Source organism: Theropithecus gelada, chromosome 4 (genome assembly GCF_003255815.1).
Source record: "Theropithecus gelada isolate Dixy chromosome 4, Tgel_1.0, whole genome shotgun sequence".
NCBI lineage: Eukaryota > Metazoa > Chordata > Mammalia > Primates > Cercopithecidae > Theropithecus > Theropithecus gelada.
The window spans coordinates 121,475,438-121,500,064 of NC_037671.1; the positions used below are offsets into that span (position 1 = coordinate 121,475,438).

A 24,627-nucleotide genomic window follows, 5' to 3' on the forward strand; every position below is an offset into this window, starting at 1 on the left:
GGTGGGGCGGGGGGAGAGAGACGCGCAGGCGCAGGGAGCAGGGGCACGGTGCGCAGGCGCTGGGGGAGTGGGACGCCACGGCCTGTTGCCACAGCAACTGCGCAGGTCCTCGCCGACCTCGGGTCCCGCAGTCAGGTAGCAGCCCGCTGGCGTCGGGCGGGTGCCGCCCTTGAACGTCTTTGTTCATACACTGTCCTGCGGCCGGGATTGTGTCTTGATGCTGCATGCCGGTCTTTGTCCTGCCACAGGCACGGAGGACCGGCGGCTCCCGGGGCCTCAGGCCGCAGTTGTGCTATCGCGGCCGGGAGACTCTTCTGGGCCGGAAACGGGGACGGCGCGGTGGCTCCTGCCCTGGGGACCCGCCGCGCGCCTCCCCGCCCCGCTTGGAAAGGGAGCGGGGACGTCCCGGCGTGCGACCCTCGTCTCCCTATCGGGACGGCCCGGCCCCAGTCAGCGCTGAGCACTTCTTGGCCGGGTGGTCTGACCGCCACCGTTGTCGCTCTCAACTACTCTTCAGCTGAAAGTCGTTTCGGGCAGGTTTGCTAGTCTGGAATTGGGTGGGAGAGAATTCCAGGGAGAGGAAAGGCTGAGGCAATAGCAATGAGGGAGCAGGATGCTTCAGAGGAATTCCAGTGGCTGCTGTGGATACATGGTGGCGGGGACAAGTGCCACCTGTTCGTGCAGGTCCCTGTCGTCACGTTCAGGAGATTGGACTCTGCAGTCCACACTCACAGCCTTATTTCTGCAGCTGCTCTAAGATAGAGAAACTCACCTTCAGGACATGCTCCCTTGGGCTAGGAGATCAGGTGAACTCCGGGTGATGCGCAAGTCCACCCCTCTGGCTGCAGTTCCACCTTTTTCTCTACAACCAAGCAAACATTTTGGCAGCCAGGTGTGAGTGATGACCTTGAAACCAGTCTGATTTATTTTTCTGAAAAGTAAGTTATTGACAAATGTTAATTTTTAATAATATCACCTTATTTAGGATGTATCTCCAAACCTATCCTTACACACAGTATGTCTCGGCAAGGCAGCTATAAGCCCTGGTGAGCTAATGGGTCTTCCATCAGGGAAGTGAAATGGTCAAATACTGTTCTAGGAAAAATGTTCTGTTGATTTTCTTCAGAATCTCTGGCAAAGCACTTGATCAAGTACTCAGAAAACATTACCAAATGGAAGTGGCACCAGGTCTGCATTAAAGTATTTGGGAAGGACTCTCCATTCAGCATACAAGGCTTACTTTCCTGATGAGCCTTTCTTTAAGTAAAATCAACAGATGGTGATCAGCACCTACTGCTGATTAGTGCTGTGGGGTGACACCAAGAAGTATGTGAAATGACCTGTAGTCTTAAGGAGTACCCATCGGGGTTGGGGACATAAACTAACATACTTTAAATACCAGGCAACAAGTGAAACATTGTAAGGAGTAAGGGTTGTAATGTTTCTGTCCCCCCCCCCAACATTCATAGGTTGAAATTAATCTGAGCATGATGATGTTTGGAGGTGGGGCCTTTGGGAGGTGAATAAATCATGAGGATGGAGCCTCATGAATGGGAATAGTGCCATAATGAGGCCACAGAGGTCTCTTGCCCACTTTCCACCATGTGAGGATACAATGAGAAAATGGCCTGCAACCCAGAAGAGAGGCCTCACCAGAACCTAACTATGGTGGTGTCTGATCTGAGACCTCAGCGCCTCCAGAGCTATGAGAAATGAATTTGCAATGAATTTGTACCACCCAGTCTAAGGTACTTTGCTGTAGCAGTCTGCACAGTCTAAGACAGGGATGAAAAAGCTTCAAGGAGCAAATGTGGGAACTGAGCCTGGAAGAAGGAATAGGATCTGACAAAGGGTTAGAAGAGGAAGGACTCCGAGCAGAAGGAGCAAACCTAGGAAAGAGACTGAGGGAAAAATTCAGGAGACTAAACTCTCATGTGCAGGAGGTTCATGCTGAGGGGAGCAGGAAGCGGAGCTGGACTGGGGAGGCCTTGAAAGGCAGGCAGAGCAGGGAGCCCCAGCAGGTGACAGTGCTCATTGGCCTTCCAGACGGATTTGATGGTATCACTCATGATGGAACAAAAACAAAAAAGACACAAATGTGACATCTGAAAAACAGGAAAGAGAAAGATAATAGAGAAAATGAAGAGAAGAAAATCTTCCCAGGTCTAGAAGATATATTCTCATATGGAAAGGGCCCAGCAGGTGCCCAGCACAACAAACCTAGAAAGACCAACACCAAGGCACATTGCCACAGCATTCAGAACGCCAGGGATAAAGAAGAGATCTTCCGAGTTTCCTGAAGGAAAAGTGAAAAGGTCACATTTAGAGGACTGGAAATCAGAATGGCATAGAAATACTCCACAGAATCCCAGGAAGCTGAAATACAATGAGGCATTAACTTCAAAATTCTGAAGAAAATAATTCTAACATAGAATTCAACTCTCATTATATTAGCTGTTTGTGGGTAGGATATAGATATTTTCAGATATCTTTTTCTCAGAAAGCTACTGGAGGATATTCTTCTCCAAAATTAAGAAATAAGTCAGGAAAGAGGATAATATTTGGGACCTAGAAAACAGGAAGTCCCAGCTTAGGAGAGAGGAGGTGGGAAGTACTAGGACAGAAGCTAGGACTTATACAATAGGGGATAGAGGCCTCTAGGAGAGATGTCTCCAGAAGGAAGTGAATCACATGGAATGCCTGATATGGATGAATATCTTAAAAGGGGATCTTCAGAATTTGATGATAAGTAATAGCTAGATAGGAAAGTGAATAAGGAAATAAATGAGGCCATTATTGAGTCTAGTAAGAACAATAAACAAAAAAGGATATAGCATATGTCTTGGCTGTGAATAAATATGTAATTATAACAAGATAATTACTGAATGGGAGTTTAACCCAAAGGGGTGTTATAATTATTTTTGAAAAAAGGGAGGAGACCTTATATGTGTTTATATAAATGTGCGCGTGTCTAGGAAGTGAGGGTAGGAGAGTTAAATCCTTGTCTTCTAGAGTTAGGAAGTCCATAGACTATACACACAACTGAAAAGTAAGGACAGAACATTAAATACACATTCTTAGAAAATATGAGCATAAGGCCAGGCACAGTGGCTCATGCCCATAATCCCAGCTCTTTGGGAGGCCAAAGTGAGAGGACTGTGAGCACAGGAGTTGGAGACCAACCTGGGAAACATAGTGAGACCTTGTCTCTACAGAACATTTTTAAAAATTGGCCAGGTGTGGCATGCACCTGTAGTCCCAGCTACTTGGGAGGCCGAGGTGGGAGGATCATATGAGCCCCAGAATTTGAGGCTGCAGTGAGCTGGGATTGTGCCACTGCACTCCAGCCTGGGCGACAGAGTAAGACCCTGTCTCACAAAAAAAAAAAAAAAGAAGAAGGAGGAATTGGGAGTGGGAATGTGTGGTGTGGGCAACCACTATTTTTGTTACAAATCTAGAAATACCATTTGAATTTTAAAATTATTAATATTTGATATAAGGAAAAAGTTTTAAGTTTAAAAAAGTTATTCACTAGTACAAGTGGTACTAAGGGGCATGACTGTCACTCAAATTCTAATCTGTCTAAATTCTCAAGCTTTAAAAAATTGTTATGACTACAGTACACTACAATGAAGGGAAGGGAAAGTCGAGGATTACTTCAAGGTCTCTTTCCTGGGAGACTAGAAGAAAAGTTGCATGCAGAAATCAGTGTAACCGGAGCAAGAAGAATTACATAGGATTATCCACATCCTGCTTCACCTCCTGCTTCATAGCTCAGTAAAGCACTTCCCTGTGCTCTGCTGTGCACAGCCAGTTTATCAGTGTGGGAAAAAATCTAAAAATGAGATGGAGGTTTACATAAAAGAGAAACATAGGAAAAGAAAGGGGAATAAAAAAGAAACTAGAGCGAATTTGGGGGTTAATGCAGAGGAAAAAGCTAAAGTGAGAGACATCACATCAGCTGTGAGAGAGAAACCCAGAAAATGAATGGCAGGGGCATCTGGGACAGGTTTCTCTTGGTAACAAGTTGACCCTTTAAATAGACTGCAAGATGTATTTGCAGTTTTAATTTTATTTGGATGCTGAACTAAATTTCTTTGAGTATAACAACCACATGAGCTCAAGATTTTATTTGGGTAATGATATGGTTTCACTGTGTCCCCACCCAAATCTCATCTTGAACTGTAGTTCCTATAATCTCCACATGTCATGGGAGGGACCTGGTGGGAGGTAATTGAATCATGGGGGCGGTTACCTCCATGCTGTTCTCTTCATAGTGGTTGAGTTCTCATGAGACCTGATGGTTTTATAAGGGACTTTTCCCCTGCGTCACTCCGCATTTCTCCTTGCTGCTGCCAAGTGAAGGACATGCTTGCTTCCCCTTCCGACATGATTGTAAGTTTCCTGAGGCCTCCCTAACCATGCTGAACTGTGAGTCAATTAAACCTCTTTCCTTTATAAATCACTCAGTCTCAGGTTTGTCTTTATTAGCAGTGTGAGAATGGACTAATACGCAAATTGGTACCACGTAGTGAGGTGCTGCTGTAAAGATACCCAAAAATGTGGAAGTGACTTTAGAATGGGGTAACAGGCAGAGGTTGGAACAGTTGGAAGGACTCAGAAGAAGATAGGAAAATGTGGGAAAGTTTGGAACTTTCTAGAGACTTGGAGGGCTCAGAAGATAGGAAGATGTGGGAAAGTTCGGAACCTCTTAGAGACTTGTTGAATTGCTTTGACCAAAATGCTGTTAGTGATATAGACAATGAAGTCCAGGCTGAGATGGTCTTAGATGGAGATGAGGAATTTGTTGGGAACTGAAGTAAAGGTCACTCTTGTGCTTTAGCAAAGAGAATGGCAGCATTTTGCCCTTGCCTTAGAGATCTGTGGAACTTTGCATTTAAGAGTGATGATTTAGGGTATCTGGTGAAAGAAATTTCTAGGCAGCAAAACATTCAAGAGGAAGCAGAGCATAAAAGTTTGAAAAATTTGCAGGCTGGCAATGCAATATAAAAGAAAAACCCATTTTCTGGGGAGAAATTCCAGTTGGCAACAGAAATTTGCATAAGCAACGAGGAGAAGAATGTTAATCACTAAAACAGTGGGGAAAATGTCTCCGGGGTATGTCAGAGACCTTCATGGCAGCCCCTCCCATCACAGGGCTAGAGGCCTAGCAGGGAAAAATGGTTTCCTGGGCAAGGCCCAAGGCCCCCCTTTCTGTGTGCAGCCTAGGGACTTGGTGCTCTGCATCCCTGCTGCTCTAGCCATGGCTACAGTGGGCCAATGTACAGATCATGCTGTGACTTTAGAGGGTGCAAGTGCCAAGCCTTGGCAGATTCCATGTGGTATTGATCCTGCCAATACGCAGAAGACAAGAACCTCCCCCTAGGTTTCAGAGGATGTATGGAAACGCCTGGATGTCCAGGCAGAGGTCTGCTGCAGGGGCAGAGCCCTCATGGAGAATCTTTGCTAGGGCAGTGCAGAAAGGAAATGTGGCATCATATCCCCCACACAGAGTCCCCACTGGCACACCACCTAATGGAGCTGTGAGAAAAGGGCCGCCATCTTCCAGACCCTGGAATGGTAGATCCACTAACAGCTTGCAAAGTGCATCTGGAAAAGCCACAGACACACTATGCCAGCCCATGAAAGTGGCCAGGAGTGGGGGTTTTACTCCATAAACCCACAGAGGTGGAGCTGCCCAAGGCGTGGGAGCCCACCTCTTGCATCAGTGTGATGTGGATATGAAACATGGAGTTAAAGGAGATCATTTTAGAACTTTAAGGTTTAATGACTGCCCTATTGGATTTTGGACTCGTATGGGGCCTATGGTCCCTTTGTTTTGGCCAATGTCTCCTATTTGGAACGGGAGTATTTACCCAATGCCTGTGTCCCCATTGTATCTAGGAAGTAACTAACTTGCTAGTGATTTTGTAGGCTTATAGGTGGAAGGGACTTGTTTCAGATGACACTTTGAACTTGGACTTTTGAGCTAATGCTGGAACGAGTTAAGACTTTGGGGGACCGTTGGGCAGGCATGATTGTGTTTTGAAATGTGAGGACATGAGATTTGGGAGGGACCAGGAGTGGAATTATATGGTTTGACTGTTTTCCCATCCAAATCTCATCTTGAACTGTAGTTTCCATAATCCCCACATGTTGTGGGAGGAAATTTCTGGGAGGTAATTGAATCATGGGGGCAGATACCCTCATGCTGTTTTTGTGGTAGTGAGTTCTCATGAGACCTGATGGTTTTATAAGGGGATTTTCCCCGCCTTCACTCTGCACTTCTCCTTGCTGCTGCCAGGATGTGTTTGCTTCCCCTTCTGCCATGATCATAAGGTTTCCTGAGGCCTCCCCAGCCATGCTGACCTGTGAGTAAATTAAACCTCTTTCCTTTATAATTACCCAGTCTCAAGTATGTCTTTATTAGCAGCATGAGGACAGACTAATCCAGTTAACAATTGACCATCCAAAAATTAGGAAAGACAAAAAGCCAAAACCATGAAAACATACTGATTTCTACATGAGCAATGCACATTAAATGCTGCTGAAGTGTTTTATTTCTGATAAAAGGTATCATATAGAAAGACAATGTTCCTCTTCTTCTAATGATCATTGTAATGGTGAAGATGTCTGGTACTGCTGCAGACATGCAGTCGGGAAATGGAGTGACCGACAGGCATGGATGGCAGAGCAGAAAGACAAGAGCACTTGGGCCTTGACATGGCAGAGCCACTACATCAACCGGCACTCAAACCACCTTCTTTCCTGATTATAAGAGAGAGTATCTTCTTTATACATAGTCAGATAGTCAATCAGGATGTTCTGTTACAACCAAAAGTGTCCTGTTCTAGCTTCCATCTGATAAGGAATAATTCCTACAGAACTGCTCCTCCCACTTTAAACAACTAGAAAACTGGACAAAAATACAAAATTACTATTTTCAGACAACAGATAACAGGAAGGAAAGGATGGAGAATCTTGAAAGGAGGAAAACAAATGAAGTGAGCCCAGTGGTTGCCCCATCTCTACCTAGAGCCCAGAAAAATCAATGAAACAGAAGACTGGTTCTTTGATATGATCGATACAACTGATAAGCCTATAATACTCTGATCATAGTCTCTCAAGAAGAGAGAAGACACAGATTGTGCATCCCAGCAATGGAAGACAGTATCACTACAGAAACCACCTGCAGTTAAGGAATAAAAGAACATTTGAACAACTTTAGATAAGAAATTCCTTGAACCATGCAAATCACCAAACCTGACCAAAGAAGTAGAAATGATGAGTAAGCCTATATTAAAGAAGTTGAATTAAGTAAACAAAACAACAACAATAAAAAAAATCCTTCCCACAGAGAAAAGGCCAGGTGCTGACAGCCTCACTGGTGACTTCTATCAAACTTTTAAGGAAGAAATAGCAATCCTACACAAACTTTCAGAAAATGGAAAAGCAAGAAAGTCTTCCCCAACTCATTCTATAATTCACCTGGTGGCAGAGACAGGTCCAGTTCCACTTTGGGTCCTCAGCCCCTGTGATGAGTCAGGAGTGAACAAGCCAGTGAGGAAATGAAGTGGTCTTCTACTTCCTGCATGTCTTGCCCTAGCCCATGAGCTCTAAGTCAGTGTGGGTTCCCCTCTGCCTGCAGAGTGGTTGGCTCCTTAGTGCCCAGATGCCTGAGCTCTAGCCACTGAGAAATGAGTGACAGCTGGCAGGTGGTGTTACTTTCTAACACAATCAGTGCCTGGGAGCTTCACAACCTGCAAGCAGCTTCACATCTTGCCTCAATCAGTTTATTAACAGGAATAGGAACAGTCTCAACTAGCAGAAAAGCAAATCATAGTTCGTGATCTTTCCTAAAAGAAATTCAGACTCACCAACTAGGCTCCTACTGATCCCCCAACGAATAGATTTTGAAGGCATTGTATGATCATGAGTTATTAGTGATGATGACTGACAAATATGCCACCCCAGTTCCCCATTTTCCTAAAAGGAACAAAAAAAAAAAAAAAAGAAAGAAAAGAAAATATTGTGACAAACCTTGATGGTGATCCAGGACTATCCTTGTTCTGTTTCCTCATTGGAAGTGGTGGAGTGAGGGAATAGGAATTACAATAAGAATGAAGGAAACTGTTGAAAGCAAGGAATGCAACGATGGAAACTAACATTCTGAGATTAGGAAATATGTTGATTTAAAAGTGAAAAAATACTTGCCTAAATTTTGTTCCTTCTTTTTTTTTTTAACCCTCTGATACTTGGATACTTGGGCTGTTTATTGGGGTCCCTTTCTCTCCAGCCCATTTATTGGAGCAGGGCTTTGCAAAGCCGGTCTCCTAGCAGCCGAATGCAGAAGGCCCATTCATATTACAATGGAAGGAAAGGAAAGAAAGAGCTTGGTTTGTTTAAACTGCCTCTGTCTTCATTCACAGCCTGATGTCCGTGTGCATTGTGAGTCCACAATGGCACTAAAGGACTCATTGTGGCCGAAAACAAATCAAAATAAAATAAGGGATGCTAAGATAAAAGAGTCATGCAACAAAATTGCTTAAAAAATCTAAGTCTTGCATCTGAGATTTACGTTACCTTTTGGCTGTGTGGCCTGTTGACCGGTATTTATAACAACCGCTAGAGTTTAATCAACAAAAAGATAAATGGGAACTTCATGTACATTTTTAAAGGCCTTACACAGAAGGGGTGGGTGTGCTGGGTTGCTTTGGAAGCTGTTTAATAATTATTGTTCTTTGTTTGCACAACATTTGGGGAGCCACACTCCGCACTTTGTGTTTATTTTCTGTCTGATAAACATGCCCTCCCTATGCCCATGTGGGCCAACAGCTCCCCAGCACGGTCCCCAACCTCCACCCTGCCTGAACCAACATTAGAGGTTGCAATAACCCACGCCCAGTGCAGCAGGCAACAGGTGGAAAGTTGAATAACTTCACACGTTTTTCGGGGAGGAGGGGGCGGGGTGGGCGGGAGGGAAGGCTTTGGGAGCCGATTTAAGGATTAGATCAGATGTTATTGCTAGTGAAAAATTAAACAGCCCGGTGCTCTGGGGAGTACAGATTAATATATTTAGTGACTCTGTGCACACAAAGGCCGCTCATTGTGGCGACGTCTGAATGCCTGTGAATGGGATGGAACGCACGCAGCCGGTCACCGCAGGTGCCCACATCTGTTCTCCCCGGCAGATGCTCACAGAAAGGGAGGCGGGGGGCGGCGGGGAAGGACGTCGCGTTCGAAAGCTTCCACGGCCGCGCTTCCCGGGGCTCCTCCGGAGCAGCCTGGGGGAACGCGGGGTTCCGCGGGGACATGCGTGAAAGGGCGTGGAGGAAACCCTGAGCCACACGCGCCCAAGGCCAACCAACCCTGCACCCGGACCGGCCCAGGGGCCACCCCAGAGGCTGTGTCAGGCCCTGCGGGTGCGCGCCACATTTCTGAGGTTATTGTTTGCGAGCCTCTGAGCGCTGGGCCTTGAAGCCCCCGCGTTACCCCGCTCCCAGCGAGCGGAGCCCAGCGTGGGTGATTGACAGGCCGCCCTGGGAACCAGGAGCGACAGGTGCCGCGACCTCCCTGGGGTGGGCACGGCCCTTCCGCCCATCGCCCCTCTCAACGCCTTTTCTTCCCCATTCACTGTTTTACAAAGTCACAGGCTGCGAGTTCCAGGTGCGACGCCTCGACCTCCCGGAAGGAGCCGGAAAGGATCCGCAGCGCGGAGGCGGAGGGTGGCGGCCGCAGGGGGCCCGCCCGGAGGGGCCTGGGCCGGAGACGCCCACCCCGCGCGGGCTCCTGCAGCACCTCCTGGCGTCGGGATCCGGGGTCTCGGCGGGCCGCGCTCCTCCGGGAGCGCGCGGTTTCCGCCAAGAGCGCACAAAGGGCGCGCCCCGGCCCCGCCCGCCGACCCCGGGCCCGCAGGGCTCGGCTGTGTGCGCCGTCGCCTCGCACGGCCCGGGGCCGGGCCGGCTGCACCCGGTGAGGTGGGAATGCGGGCACGAGTCCCGCACGAGGCGGCGGCCAGGCGCGAGGCTGCGTGGGGCAGTCACGACGGCGACTGGGGGCCACCAGGAGGGCCCTGGCTCCGCCCTCCGCCCTCGCAGTGACCCGGGGATGACCCGCCGCACGTCCTGGCCGCCTGTGCCCTTGCGCTTCGGGCCCGCACTGGTGCCCCTCCTAATGCTGCCCGGCGCCGCCACCACCTCCAGGAAGCCCTCCGGTGGGCCCACTCCCCGTCGCGGGTCTCAGCGTCCGGCAGTCATCGCACTGAAAACAGCCCTTCCCTGGGCCACGCGGCCTCCACCTAACCCCCCACCCCCGGCCCCCCAGCCCCGGGTCCCGGCGCGTTCAGTCGGCACAAAGTTCGGAGGGGCAGCTCCGGCGTTCGCACGGGGCGGGCCCAGAGCAGCTGCCGCGGTAATCTGATCCCGGGACAAAGGCGTGCCCGCCGGTGCTCCGGCCACAGGTAAACACGCGCTTTGTCATGGAGATGGAGCGCGGGACAGCCCCGGCAGATGATCCGCGGGTTCCAGGGGAAGGAACCGCGGCGCAGAGGCGGGGGGCGGGGGCCGGCGGCCGAGCCGTCATCTGCGCTGGGGCCGCCAGCTGAGCCACGCGACCCGCCTGTTCTCATGCAAATCAGCACATGCCTCCGCTGCTCGCCGCGGGCCTAGCCTCGGCCCCGGGCTCCACGCACGCGAGAGGTGGGCGTCTCGCAGGCCCGTGGCGCGGTTCGGACTCCCCCCACAGCAAAACGACCGCCCGACACGAACCAGGTGGGGTCAGAGCCCGCCTTCCTGTTCTCTGCACGGCCGCGGATCCTGAGAAAGGAAAAGGGTGTGTGGCTCCGGGACCCCGCCGCACAGGGGAAGTCACTCGCTGGGTCTCCAGCGGCGCAGCCTGCGGCCAGCGGGGAGGCTTAGGAGCCTCTGCGGGGCTGATTCCTTCGCCCCCGGCTGCTGTTCTCGTGCCCCCACCGTCGCCCACCCCCACGCAGAGCTGCCCGCGCCAGGGGTCGCGCTCCTGCCCGCTTTGGAAGCGCCGCTGCCTGGGGGCCGCTCGCCTTGTGTGCACTTGGGCGGCGCTCACCTCCTTCCTGCCCGCGCCAGCGCTGGGGGAGCCTCGAAGTCCAAACATAAACCAGATCGACGCCCCCTCCCTTTTCCAGGCTGTGACGAACGATGGCTTCGTGGGCTTGTAAGTCCACGCACGCGGCAACCGAGTGTCCTCACATCTGTGCACCCACTTGGGTGGGCGTGGCTGGGCAGGGGACATGGCCCAGTGAGTGTGTGTGTGGGGGGGGTAAGGTTCTGTGTTCACGTGTCCAAAGACAGCCTTAAGAAGTAAGCAGCAAGGACGTATCCACGATAGCTCCACTACGCAGAGGCTTCGCCTACGGACGCTTCTGAGAGCTTCCCTTGTGGCAGCAAGCGGGTCCGTTCCTCCGCTACGTTAACTGCTTTCAGATTCCAAAACTGACTGATGGAGAATGGGCAGAGGGTGGTTGGTGCAGATGTGATACCAATACTAATTAATAAGCATGGTCTACGTCCCCTTCTTCTTCTTTATTTCAAGTAAGCTGGCATGTTTGATCAACACCAGATTTGCTGCCTGGAAGTTTTTTATCTTGTTGTTCTGAACAAGGACCCTAATTCTTCTTAGGAATAAGAGAACCTCTCTGTTGGGTATACAGTAATCAGTTGGTCTGAGAAAACACAAACCCCACTCAAGTCTCCAGACTTGTTTACACAGAAAACTGAACCTGTGGCTGGCCTAGAGTCTGAGCCTATTCTGGGCATTGTTTATTGCAATCTGCCCAGGCCCTCCTGCCCCCACCACAGTCACCACCACACACAAACCTGGAGAATGGAACCTTTCTTTGGAAAGGGGGGTTGGAATAGGATTGGGTGACCATGGTATTAGGTCATGCACACACTGCTGAGGATGGCCACATTGGAATTTGATAAGATGATGGCCATAAGCTTTTATTCCCAGGTGGCCTAATAAAATGGTGGGGAGATAATCAGTGTCTCCAGCAAACAGAGAACTCCACATGTGGTTGCTGTGGCTGCAGCTCTGATCATTATACAGCCTAAGCTTACCCTGGACACTGGAGTTACTCAGCCTGTGGGTTATGCTGCCCAGAAAACAAAACAAAACAAAAAACACCACCACCAGGCAGCAAATTCCTCCTTGCATTTCTGTGTCTGATGTATTGGGTGCCTTCTAAGCCCTAATGAGCCTCACTTTGTACAGTAAATTTGCTGAGACATAAAAAAGTATTTAAAAGAAAGTTTCCTGTTTTTTTTCCCTAATGAGCAAGGTGAGGATTTATAGTGTGGGGAGGAGGGACTTTAGCAGCCAGGGCCAACACTGAGGCAAGCCTATTTAACATACCCTGGCTTAAGCGCCCTCATGCATTTGTGGGGTTCAGAGTCCTTAGTTGTGGGAGTATAGAGACATGCAGTTAGGGAGTGAAAAAACGCCATTTGGTTCGGAGCAGATGGCTGGCTAGGGGGCTGATGGCGTCTAAAGGCGTGTCGTCCCCTCCAGCTCGAATCCCTAAGGGCTCCCCTTGTCTTCCCAATCAATGAAAATTAAAGTGCAAAGAAAGGATGAATAGTTGGACCTCGAGTCTCTCCTTTGTTCATCCCAGCTACTGGTGCGCAGGAGTTAAACTACAACAGGCTCCTATAGAAACGCTGAAGTTAAACAGTCTCCCCGTTAGCACAGCTTTTGAGAGAGGGAGAGAGGAACAAACTTGGGGGTGGGAAGAGAGAAATGGGGGAGAGGAAGAAGGAGAAGAAGGAGGAGAAGGAAGAAGAGGAAGGAGGTGGAGAAGGAGAAAGAGGAGGAGGAGGAGGAGGAAAAAGAAAGGAGAAGAACAGGAGGAGGAGGAAGGAGAGGGGGGAGAAGAAAAGAGCTTTCTGCTTGATTTCCCCAATACAGAATCGCGTGGCATAAATTAAGTTGGAAAAGAATGAACGCTTTGGGCAGGATTCTGATGGATTTTACGATGCCTTTCAGTTCCGCTTTGCCGCCGTAATCGAGAAATCTGTGCCATGTCAATTTAACAAATACTTGATACTGAGGGGGGTTTGTTAAAGATTTGGGGCAAGTCTTTTTTCCCCCAAGGTTTAAGCCCTTGCGCGTGGAACTTTTTATTTCCAGTTTTCTAAACAGGCATTCAAATGAGCCTGTTTTCCACTTCCATTTTCTAATTAAAAGGTTCCTGATATTTCATTTCTTACTGAAATCTACGCTCAGTCTTACAGGCAGAGGATTCTGGATTCTGACCTCGAATTCTTTTCTTTTACATTTCTTCTGCTCCCGAAACGCTCTCACCTACCCCCACCCCCACCTCCACCCCCCAGCACAGGGAACAGCTCCTGTGCCTTAGGGAAGCAGAATGCTCAGAAGTCAGCTTTTGGAGGAAACATCAACCTAGAGAAAAAAGGATCCTGACACTAGGTGGCAAGATTAAATTAGGATTTGAGCTGGCCCCTCCCTGTGGTGACAGCAAGTCCCTCTAGAGCCCAAAAAGGACACCATCATGGAGGTGGCAGCATCTTCTGAAGACTCCATTTGCTCTGAACCAAACAGTAGGGGGTTCACGGTGAGGTCCCAGCCTGGCTTTCTCACCTGGCACTAACCATCATATGCTTGTTTCTGCTGGTTAACTCTTCGCTATTCCAGGAGGCAACAGTGGAAAACCTAAAGTGGACATCTCTGTTGATCCTAAAACTTTACAGGTATTTGGGAAACAAGGTAGCAGGAGACAGGCTGGGTCACCTGAAGAGGAGTAGCAGTTCCAGCCGCGCGACAGCCAGAGGGCCTGCCCTGGACGACTTTACCACGTGACCTTCAGATGTCTGGCTGCAGTGGTTGTCCTTGGTGTTCCAAGATTCCCTCTGCTTAGACACTTTGTGATCAAGACATCTGCTGGGATGAAAGTCACATTCTGCCTCGACAGTGCCCTGTTCTCACCAATAAGGCAGTTGTAACACACCTACAGAGGACACTGTGGCCAGTCTGCTTCCTTGGGGCTGAGCTACAATCAAAGGGGGCACTCCAACAGTCACCTGGAACCCTACGGTTTGAAGCTACGGAGGTGTTGGGGGTGGTCAGGGAGCCGCTGGCGGGGATGGTAAAGAGAGGAAGTGCAAAGCTAGGTGCCACAGTCGGAGTCTCTGCCCCAACTTCTCCATCGTGCCTAGGAGGGCAATTTAGATAATTCATTGTGTGATACGTGTGTTCTCGACCCTCCCAATAAACTCATTTCCCTTTAAAAAATGAAAACAAAAGTTCTAGTGTCTGATGGACGTGTAAAAACCTAATAAGGTTACGGTTGTGTAAAGGTTGTGGGTTGGGGGCCGGGGCTGGATGGGGCTTTAGAACATGTGCCGGACATTGTTGCAGAGGCCGCGGCGCGCGCGGAGGGGAGCTCTTTCTCTCCGCATTGTGCGGGGAGCAGGTGCTGTCTGCATTACCATACAGCTGAGCGCACAAAGAGCCACTGATTCAGCCTCGCACAATAACAGGCTGCCTTAATGACAGCCACGCGAACGACACACACCAAACTCACTTCTTACCAGGCGGAGGGAGGCCGAGGGGGATACCCGGGAGAGAAGGGCCGAGACCCGGGGAAGGTGGCGGCGGCCGAGGATCCTGTGGGGGAGGGCGCGTGTCTATGGGGGGAGTTGAAGGCCAGGTTCTCCTGGCTCCGGGGATGTGTTGCCCGGCCCCCGGGCCCCCATTCCCAGTGGCCGCGGACCACGAGAGGGCACCGAAGGCGCGGGGATGCCGGTGTCCCGGGGGCGTCCTGGCCCCTGCCGCGCGTCAGTTCTGCACTCCCCCAGGCTCAGTCGCCATCCTGGGCCAGGAGGTGTCCCCGCGTCGGACCTCCCCAAACTTCCCGAAACTGCCGCTTCGCTCTAGAAGCCCTCGGTCCACCGCTCCGCCCGCCCCTTTCCTACGATGCTCCCCGAGTCGCCACCCCCGCCTCCGCCCCCAAGAGACTCCTCCTTAGGAAGCGCCTGCCCCGAAGAAGGGGCGGCCCCCCGAGAGCTCGGGCCTGGAACTTCATCCTCCTGCTCGCAGCCGCCCTCCCCAGGCCCCCGGGACGCTGTCGGCGCGAGGAGACCCCTCGGCGGGCGCCGCGGCCCGGAGTTTCGGAGGCCGCGTCCCGCTGCTCAAGTGGGGCCCGCAGCGCCGCCCCCCGCGTGTGGCCGAGGGTCTCTGGGCGTCTGCGGCCCGGGAGGGCGTGCGGAGGGGACGGGGCGGCGGCACCAGCTCCAGAAGCAGGGGGATTCTTGCGGTGAACATTTTGCAGGAATGTAAATGAGTGCGTTTTGTGTGGTGAGGGAGGAAGGGGGAGCTGGGGGCGGGGGCAGGGGAGGACTGGGGGGGCGGGGAAGGGTGGGGGCGGGAAGGAGGGTTGCACATTTTACAGCTCACTGACCATTTGGCGATCCATTGAGAGGAGGGTTTGGAAAAGTGGCTCCTTTGTGACAGCTCTCGCCAGATTGGGGGGCTGCTGATTTGCATCTCATTAGCCATGCGGGCGGCCGGCGGAATATAAGTGCGGCAGGCGCCGGCGAGGGCCAGATCCTCTGCGCGCACCCGCGGAGACCCGACCCGGCCGAGGGCAGAGCGCCGGGGAACCCGGGCAGCCGCGACGCAGATCCTCCTCCCACGGCCCGGCCCCTCCGGTCCTGCGCGTGTGTACTGGATGGCATTGGCTGGATTCATCGGAAAGACGCGGATCTTTGCTGTGACACCGGAGATCAGAGCCCGAAGTGCTCCCGGAACGACCGCCGCCGCCGCCGAGTGACACCGGGCCGCGATCCGCAGGGGCCGCCGCGCACACCCGCCGCGGCCGACCGTCCCCTCCGCGCTCGCGGCTGGCCCCGGATTATCGCCTCGCCCGTGGGATTTCCAGACCGCGGCTTTCTAATCGGCTCGGGAGGAAGCTCTGCAGCTCTCTTGGGAATTAAGCTCAATATCTGGACTCTCTCTCTTTCTCTCTCTCCCCCTCCCTCTCCTGCGAAGAAGCTTAAGACAAAACCAGGAAGCCAGCGACCCTCACCTCCTTGGGGACTGGGAGGAAGGAGGAAAACGAAAGTCGCCGCCGCCGCGCTGTCCCCCGAGAGCCGCCTTTCCTCGGGCATCCCTGGGGCTGCGGCGGGACCTCGCAGGGCGGATATAAAGAACCGCGGCCTCGGGAAGAGGCGGAGACCGGCTTTTAAAGAAAGAAGTCCTGGGTCCTCCGGTCTGCGGCGAGGCGAGGGAGCTTTTCTGCCCACGCTCCCCGGCGCCCATCGATCCCCCGCGCGTCCGCCGCTGTTCTAAGGAGAGAAGAGGCGGCCCCGCAGGCTCGCGCGTGGGGCGAAGCAGCATGGGCGGTCGGTGCGCGCTGGCCCTGGCGGTGCTCTCGGCCTTGCTGTGTCAGGTAAGCGGGCAGGTGGGGGCGCCGCAGCCCTGCGGGGTCGCACCGGGGGCCGGGGCGCGGGGCAGGAGCGCGCGGGGAGGGGCGGACAGCGACACGGGCCGCGCCAGTCACGGCCCGAAAGGTGAATCCCGGGGACGAGGACCCCAGCGCCGGCCGTGCGGCGACCGCGCTCGGCCCCTGAGCCCCCCCAGGCTCCCCGCGCACCCCTCACGCAGGGCCCACGCCCCCTCGCCCGGGCGTGTCCCGCGCCCTCACGCCCCCGCCCTCCCCCGCGCAGGTCTGGAGCTCAGGGGTGTTTGAGCTGAAGCTGCAGGAGTTCGTCAACAAGAAGGGGCTGCTGGGGAACCGCAACTGCTGCCGCGGGGGCGCGGGGCCCCCGCCGTGCGCCTGCCGGACCTTCTTCCGCGTGTGCCTCAAGCACTACCAGGCCAGCGTGTCCCCCGAGCCGCCCTGCACCTACGGCAGCACCGTCACCCCCGTGCTGGGCGTCGACTCCTTCAGCCTGCCCGACGGCGCGGGCGCCGACCCCGCGTTCAGCAACCCCATCCGCTTCCCCTTCGGCTTCACCTGGCCGGTGAGTGCCGCACCTGCGGGCGCCGGGCCGGGCCTGAAGCGGGGCGGGCGGAAGGACGCGCTGAGATTCCGCTTCTGGCGCTCGATGGCGGGACCTCGGGGACCCCGCGAGGCGCAAGTGGGCGCTGCGATCTGCCTGGCGGCGGCCCCAGGGCTCTGGCCCAGCAGCACGGAGACCTCGCCCCGGGGCCCCGCGGGCTGCAGGAGGGGACCACGCTGGGGCGAAGAGGAGAGGCCGAGTGCGCCCGGGAGGTTTCCGTATCCGGCCTCTGTGCCAGGTCCCCAGTCAGAGGCGCCCCTTCACGTGGGAAGGTTCTGGTTTCCCGACTCCTAGACGCGTTGGTGGCGCAATTACCCGCGGAGCGAGACCGCTCCCACCCGGAACGTGCCCATCTCCCGAGAAAAATGACAACGGCCCTCAGGCCTCTTCCACCCTATCCTGCCTGCATTCTCTCTCTCTCTAATTAAAAAAAAAACAACGTAGTATCCTGTAGTATGGTCTGAAAACACAGGTCAGGAAACCACTCTTTAAAAAGTTCTTCCATTTCCTTAGGGAAGGTGAGAGCAGGCAGGAGATGCGTGGAGACCCTCTCCAGACACGCTGCCCCAGACCTGCAGCCTTCAGGCCTCTGTTGCTGACCTGGTTGTTATGAATGACTTTGCTTTTTCCCTGTTTCTTTTCGTTACATTTCTGGGTTGTCTTACGTCCTCTACCCTCTCTCCCAGGGCACCTTCTCTCTGATTATTGAAGCTCTCCACACAGATTCTCCTGATGACCTCGCAACAGGTAAAAACAAAGCCCAAACCCCAAAACTGCTTCCCCCAGTTAATAGCATTGGACTTTGCCCACCCATCCCGCAACCAAACCCAGACAGCTTTCATTCTGCACGAGCCCCAGAAAGTTCAGGGTGGCGCGACTTGGGCCTCCTTCCTGTAATGAATGTCTCGGTCCACCCCCCGCTCTGTCCCCAGTCTCAAGGTTCTCGGTCAGAACCAACCAGGAACATCTTCTCCCCACAGAAAACCCAGAAAGACTCATCAGCCGCCTGGCCACCCAGAGGCACCTGACCGTGGGCGAGGAGTGGTCCCAGGACCTGCACAGCAGCGGCCGCACGGATCTCAAGTACTCCTACCGCTTCGTGTGTGACGAACACTACTATGGAGAGGGTTGCTCTGTTTTCTGCCGCCCCCGGGACGATGCCTTCGGCCACTTCACCTGTGGGGAGCGTGGGGAGAAAGTGTGCAACCCTGGCTGGAAAGGGCCCTACTGCACAGAGCGTGAGTCTCTGGGAAGGCACCGCCGGCTCACTCGTCCACCAACACGGACCGCGGGCAGGGATGAGGCTTCCTGGGCCTGGGGGAGCTTGGGACTGTAGAGATGTTCTGGTGGGGAAACTGAGGCCCAGAGGACAGAAGTGGATGGCTATAAGTCACAGCTCGCGAGTCTGGGAGTTGGGGTCAATGCAGACATTTTAACATCCAAGACTGTGTTTATCCACTATCGGAACTGCCTTTCTTAATCAGGGAGGCTTTTAGAGACAGGGCCAGGGGTCAGGAAGTAAAGCCAGTGCTACCCTCAGGGTGTGTGTATTAGAGAGGGAGAGGAGGAAGGAAGGGAGGAACACAGAGAGAGCTTGTGTGTCAGGGGCATGCTTTCAACCAGAGTTCCCTGTGCTGTGACAGCATCACACTGGGAAACGTTCCATTTTCTCTCTGGAGCTGGTGTGCTTGACCTCTCTGGAGCAAACGCCTTTCCGGATACTCCCTGTGATGCGCACTGTCTATGCTGGCCAGAGGGCAGGCTTTCACCCCTGTGGGCTGCTGAGGCTGGGTCTCCAAGGCCTGTGTGGGCGAGGGGTGCACAGCCCCATCTGGCTTGAATGCTCAGGCAGCGCCTTGTCTGGAAAATAGTGACGGTGGTTCTGCCTGCCTGATTATTAGGTATTGATATGTCCATTTAATGGCAGGTAGGTGACTAGGGCAGGGTGGGGGCCATGCTGGCTCCTGGTTCTGGTTCATGGGGACCTCAAGAGCCCTCTCTCCAGCTTCCTGAGGCCTCATCTGCACGCCTGGCCATCCCAGCCCATTGATACGGGATTTCCCTACAGCTGGGGATTGGGTCGGACCTGGAGCTGCCCAGAAACTCCAGGGAACTGTCATTCTCCTTGCTTGGAACTGGACAACCGTGGAGAGGCACTCTGTGAGGCCCAGAACCTCTGGCAGGAGCTGGGTAGTGCCTGGGGTTGAGGGTGGGTCTTCCCATTCACTGAGTGCCTTAATGTCCTCGTTACTTAGCTTCCCAAATGCCCTCTAGAACTCACTGAGTTCCTTCTAAGCTCTGCCTTGGCCTGAACTGGTTCTGTTTTTTTTTTTTTTTTTTTTTTTTTTAACAAAACAAAATAAAACTTGTGGAGCTGCTTGTTAATGAGTTTCATAACCAGGCAGCAGGAGCCAGCTCCAAGCCTCAAGCCCACTGTCCACCCCGTGCCCTGTGGGAGCCTCTGGCCAGTCTGCTGCCTCCCACCCTGCCTCCCTGCCTCTTCTTCACCACAGGGTAGCCAGAAACTTAGACTTTTTTCTTCAAACACTGAAGTCTCTCCCCGCCCCCAGCTCGCGCGTGCCGTAGATTAGATCTCTCCGGGGATAGGCGCAGGGACACCCGCCGGCTCCCATTGGCAGAAGGGGTGTGTGTGCGTGTGTGTGTGTGTGTGTGTGTACACGCGAGGGGTGTGTGTGAGGAGGTGGGGCCGGGGGCGCGGGGGAGGCCGGCATTGTTGCGCTGGGGCAGCTGCCGTAGAGGACAGACAATGGAGCAGCTGTCCTGCCCTGGCACCCTGCATACCAGCTGTCCACTCTTATCTGCACACACACTTTCTGGGATATTAAGAGGTGGAGCTTTGTGCATAGAATTGGGAAGTGGGGGAGGAGGAGGGGGAAGACTTCTGACCCTCTCTTAGAAGAAAAGGGGATAGGGTGGGGGTGGGGGCTTCCGAGAGCCCTTTTGTCCTTGAGCCACTGTGTTAAGAAGAATGCTCATCCCCAGGGCTGAGTCAAGTCCCAGGCTACTAGGCAGGGGGGGTCAGTCCTCCACAACCTGGGGAGATTAACTCAGCTGGGATTTGCTGACTGAAGCCGGCAACTTGTGTCCCGGCCCCAAGGGCAGCAGCCCTGTTGGGAGGTACTTGGCGTGGGGCTTGACCCTGTTTTTCCTTTGCTTATAGCGATCTGCCTGCCAGGATGTGATGAGCAGCATGGATTTTGTGACAAGCCAGGGGAATGCAAGTAAGTCTGCACAAGGTGGTGTTTTGTCGTGTTGCCTTTTCTTGTTATCCTTTCACACCTGGTATATTTGTAAAAACAGCCCTATAGGTGATCATTCGAAAAACTCCGGTAAGATTGATTGAGCAGGGGGCTGTTTTCTCGTGTTTCTACTTAATAAATGTTTGGCAGCATGTGAGGTCATGGAGTTGTCATTCATTTACGCCCCTTCATGGCTATGAGAATTTACAGAGAGTAGTTTAAAAAGAGTTGGCCCAGGAAACGACAGTATCGTTCAATGGTTCTCAAATGTTGCCTCATCCCAGAATCACTCAGGGAGTGATTTTTGAGATGCTGACACTGGGGCTGCCCTAATACCCACGAAGCCAGAACCTCTGGTGGGGCCCAGGCCAGGCCACAGTTCCCAAGGTGACCCAGTGTTCTGCTGACCTGGAGAACCAGAGGCTCACTGGTGCTGCGGGAGGATGGTTTCTAGGGTGAGGATGTCCACTGCAAAGCCAGCAACAGTCAGCCTCCATCTGAGTCTTCTGCTTTTCTCCAAGGTGCAGAGTGGGCTGGCAGGGCCGGTACTGTGACGAGTGCATCCGCTATCCAGGCTGTCTCCATGGCACCTGCCAGCAGCCCTGGCAGTGCAACTGCCAGGAAGGCTGGGGGGGCCTTTTCTGCAACCAGGGTAAGCCTTCTCTCCCTGAGGCAGCCTGCTCCCTCCAGAGCAGCCCTGGACTTCCCTGGCTGTTTGGTCACTGGAAAAATAAAGTCTTCCTGCATTTGACGTCGAGCTTCCTATCTCCTACTTTTCCTGTCCCCACCCCTCACAGACCTGAACTACTGCACACACCATAAGCCCTGCAAGAATGGGGCCACCTGCACCAACACGGGTCAGGGGAGCTACACTTGCTCCTGCCGGCCTGGGTACACAGGTGCCACCTGCGAGCTGGGGATCGACGAGTGTGACCCCAGCCCTTGCAAGAATGGAGGGAGCTGCACGGTGAGTTGGAGGCTCCGTGGCATCTTACCCCGAAGTTGGGGTGCCCTGGTGTTGAATGGAGTGTGTGGGCTCCTTGGAGCAACTTTGGAAAGCCTTTTCTGACCTCTCCATCATGTAGGATCTCGAGAACAGCTATTCCTGTACCTGCCCACCTGGCTTCTATGGCAAAATCTGTGAATTGAGTGCTATGACCTGTGCGGACGGCCCTTGCTTTAATGGGGGCCGGTGCTCAGACAGCCCCGATGGAGGGTACAGCTGCCACTGCCCTGTGGGCTACTCTGGCTTCAACTGTGAGAAGAAAATTGACTACTGCAGTTCTTCACCCTGTTCTAATGGTAAGGGGGCAACTGGCGATTGCTCAGAGACTTGGGCGAGTGGTCAATACTGAGACGGCATTAAAACGAGCATTTGTGAGTGACCTCCAGTTTAGGAAGCACTTTTATCCAGACCGCCAGGAATTCTCGATGGAAACTCTGAGTCTGGAAAGACCTGGGGAGTGAGAGAGGCTGAGGCATTTATTACGAAGTTCTCTGCAAAAACCTAGACCAAGCAGTGTATGACTTGCTCAGGGCCACGAGGTGCTCAGGGCACCTGCGGCCGCCTGGGGTTCAGTAAGTGATGCCCACAGGCCCCGGCCACTCCAACTTTGGAGAGTGGCCCAGCTGTGTGGCCATCCAGCACAATAGTCAGGGGTGTCCCTGAGTGAGGACAGAGAGCCTCCTGCTAGCAGTGAGGGGCTGGCTGCCCAAAGCAGACACACAGTAAGGAGAGCTGGGCCCCAGATCTGCCAGAGCATTCTGGAATGGTCATCCTTTGCCTCCCTCCCTCTCTCCTCCCTCCCTCCCCTGTTGTCAGTGCCTGCTCCTCTCACTCACTGTGTAACTGTGAGCAAGGACACCCTCGTTAAGCCTCAGTTTCCCCATCTGAAACCTGGGTCGAGTGGCACATGCTCTTGTCGGGCTGTTGTGGCGACTAATGCAGTCACCCGGCGGAGGGTTCTGCACAGCGCCTGTTCAGATGCTAGCCCACGTGGTTTCTAACTTGTAGAGCTAGACCTGGACACCTCTCCTATTTGAGGTCCTAGACCACGTCACCTTGCACTGTTGACTCATTCAGGCCACAGGCTGTCTTTGGTTTGTCTGGTTTCCACAGTGACAGACAGATAGATGCTTCAGAATGACTTTTTGGTGAACAAACCTACGAGGAGACACGTGACGCTCATGTCCCTGTGTTCCAGGCGCCAAGTGTGTGGACCTCGGCGATGCCTACTTGTGCCGCTGCCAGGCCGGCTTCTCTGGGAGGCACTGTGACAACAACGTGGACGACTGCGCCTCCGCCCCATGCGCCAACGGGGGCACCTGCCGGGATGGCGTGAATGACTTCTCCTGCACCTGCCCGCCCGGCTACACGGGCAGGAACTGCAGTGCCCCTGTCAGCAGGTGCGAGCACGCACCCTGCCACAATGGGGCCACCTGCCATGAGAGGGGCCACCGCTACGTGTGCGAGTGCGCCCGGGGCTACGGGGGTCCCAACTGCCAGTTCCTGCTCCCCGAGCTGCCCCCAGGCCCGGCGGTGGTGGACCTCACTGAGAAGCTAGAGGGCCAGGGCGGTCCATTCCCCTGGGTGGCCGTGTGCGCCGGGGTCGTCCTTGTCCTCATGCTGCTGCTGGGCTGTGCTGCCGTGGTGGTCTGCGTCCGGCTGAGGCTGCAGAAGCGCCGGCCCCCAGCCGACCCTTGCCGGGGGGAGAGGGAGACCATGAACAACCTGGCCAACTGCCAGCGTGAGAAGGACATCTCAGTCAGCGTCATCGGGGCCACGCAGATCAAGAACACCAACAAGAAGGCGGACTTCCACGGGGACCACAGTGCGGACAAGAATGGCTTCAAGGCGCGCTACCCCGCGGTGGACTATAACCTCGTGCAGGACCTCAAGGGTGACGACGCCACCGTCAGGGACACGCACAGCAAGCGTGACACCAAGTGCCAGCCCCAGGGCTCCTCAGGAGAGGAGAAGGGGACCCCGACCACACTCAGGGGGTGCGTGCTGTGGGCGGGGCATCAGGAGGGGGTACGTGGGGGTGTCTTCCTGGAAGCACTGGTCCATTTCTCTTCCCAAATGTTCTCATGCATTCATTGTGGATTTTCTCTATTTTCCTTTTAGTGGAGAAGCATCGGAAAGAAAAAGGCCAGACTCGGGCTGTTCAACTTCAAAAGACACCAAGTACCAGTCGGTGTACGTCATATCCGAGGAGAAGGATGAGTGCGTCATAGCAACTGAGGTCAGTGCAGGCAGTGGCCGCTCGCTCCTCCTCAGCATGGGAGCACCTGAAGCCGGAGCATGGGAATCCGTCTCAGGCTAACTTCCCATTTGTCTTGTGGCCCTTCCAGGTGTAAAATGGAAGTGAGATGGCAAGATTCCTGTTTCTCTTAAAATAAGTAAAATTCCAAGGATATATGCCCCAACGAATGCTGCTGAAGAGGAGGGAGGCCTCGTGGACTGCTGCTGAGAAACTGAGTTCAGACCGAGCAGGTTCTCCTCCTGAGGTCCTCGACGCCTGCCGACAGCCTGCCACGGCCCGGCCGCCTGCGGCTCTGCCTTCCGTGACGTCGCCGTTGCACTATGGACAGTTGCTCTTAAAAGAATATATATTTAAATGGGTGAACTGAATTACGCATAAGAAGCATGCACTGCCTGAAGTGTATATTTTGGATTCTTATGAGCCAGTCTTTTCTTGAATTAGAAACACAAACACTGCCTTTATTGTCCTTTTTGATACGAAAATGTGGTTTTTCTAGATGGAAAAGATGTGTGTTATTTTTTGGATTTGTAAAAATATTTTTCATGATATCTGTAAAGCTTGAGTATTTTGTGATGTTCATTTTTTATAATTTAAATTTTGGTAAATATGTACAAAGGCACTTCGGGTCTATGTGACTATATTTTTTGTATATAAATGTATTTATGGAATATTGTGCAAATGTTATTTGAGTTTTTTACTGTTTTGTTAATGAAGAAATTCCTTTTTAAAATATTTTTCCAAAATAAATTTTATGAATGACAACCAGAAGGCGTAGTTACTCGGCTTTGCCTTAGCGTGGACCTGTGCTCACCTGCGGCCCGAGAGGCTGAGGGCAGAGGTGGCCTTCGTGTTTCTCGCGTAGTTACTCGGCTTTGCCTTAGCGTGGACCTGCGCTCACCTGCGGCCTGAGAGGCTGAGGGCAGAGGTGGCCTTGGTGTTTCTCTTTTCAAGGCTTTGGTTTCCCTGGATCCATGAGAAGCAACCCATTCCTCTGCTCCATCAGGAAGCTGCCTGCTGGCCATCATGAGGTGGTGATGGTAAGAA

At 53.4% G+C, this 24,627-nt stretch overlaps 2 protein-coding genes across 2 annotated transcripts in view; one reads left to right on the top strand and one right to left on the bottom strand.

Annotated features, from left to right (window-relative positions):
* FAM120B (family with sequence similarity 120B) overlaps window positions 1–11,211 on the bottom strand; it is a 95,570-nt gene extending 84,359 nt beyond the window's left edge. Inside the window, exon 1 of the mRNA XM_025382633.1 lies at window positions 11,083–11,211. Coding sequence (XP_025238418.1) covers window positions 11,083–11,130 — 48 coding nt within the window. The 5' untranslated portion in view covers window positions 11,131–11,211. The remainder of the gene's footprint in view (window positions 1–11,082) is intronic.
* On the top strand, window positions 96–24,351 carry DLL1 (delta like canonical Notch ligand 1). The gene is made up of 12 exons (XM_025382636.1): window positions 96–135; window positions 16,045–16,444; window positions 16,722–17,018; window positions 17,744–17,804; window positions 18,038–18,295; window positions 20,239–20,299; window positions 20,839–20,969; window positions 21,115–21,284; window positions 21,403–21,619; window positions 22,522–23,320; window positions 23,445–23,562; window positions 23,672–24,351. The coding sequence occupies exons 2-12, from the start codon at window positions 16,391–16,393 to the stop codon at window positions 23,675–23,677; spliced, it is 2,172 nt and encodes a 723-aa protein (XP_025238421.1). The 5' UTR covers window positions 96–135; window positions 16,045–16,390; the 3' UTR covers window positions 23,678–24,351.
* Window positions 24,352–24,627: the final 276 nt, after the last annotated feature.

Excerpts from the sequence above, each read along its gene's own strand:
- DLL1 (XM_025382636.1), top strand. The coding sequence starts at position 16,391 with ATGGGCGGTCGGTGCGCGCTGGCCCTGGCGGTGCTCTCGGCCTTGCTG. Across the intron at positions 18,296-20,238 it reads AGGGCCCTACTGCACAGAGC|CGATCTGCCTGCCAGGATGT; the intron begins GTGAGTCTCTGG and ends CTTTGCTTATAG. Across the intron at positions 20,970-21,114 it reads GGGCCTTTTCTGCAACCAGG|ACCTGAACTACTGCACACAC; the intron begins GTAAGCCTTCTC and ends CACCCCTCACAG.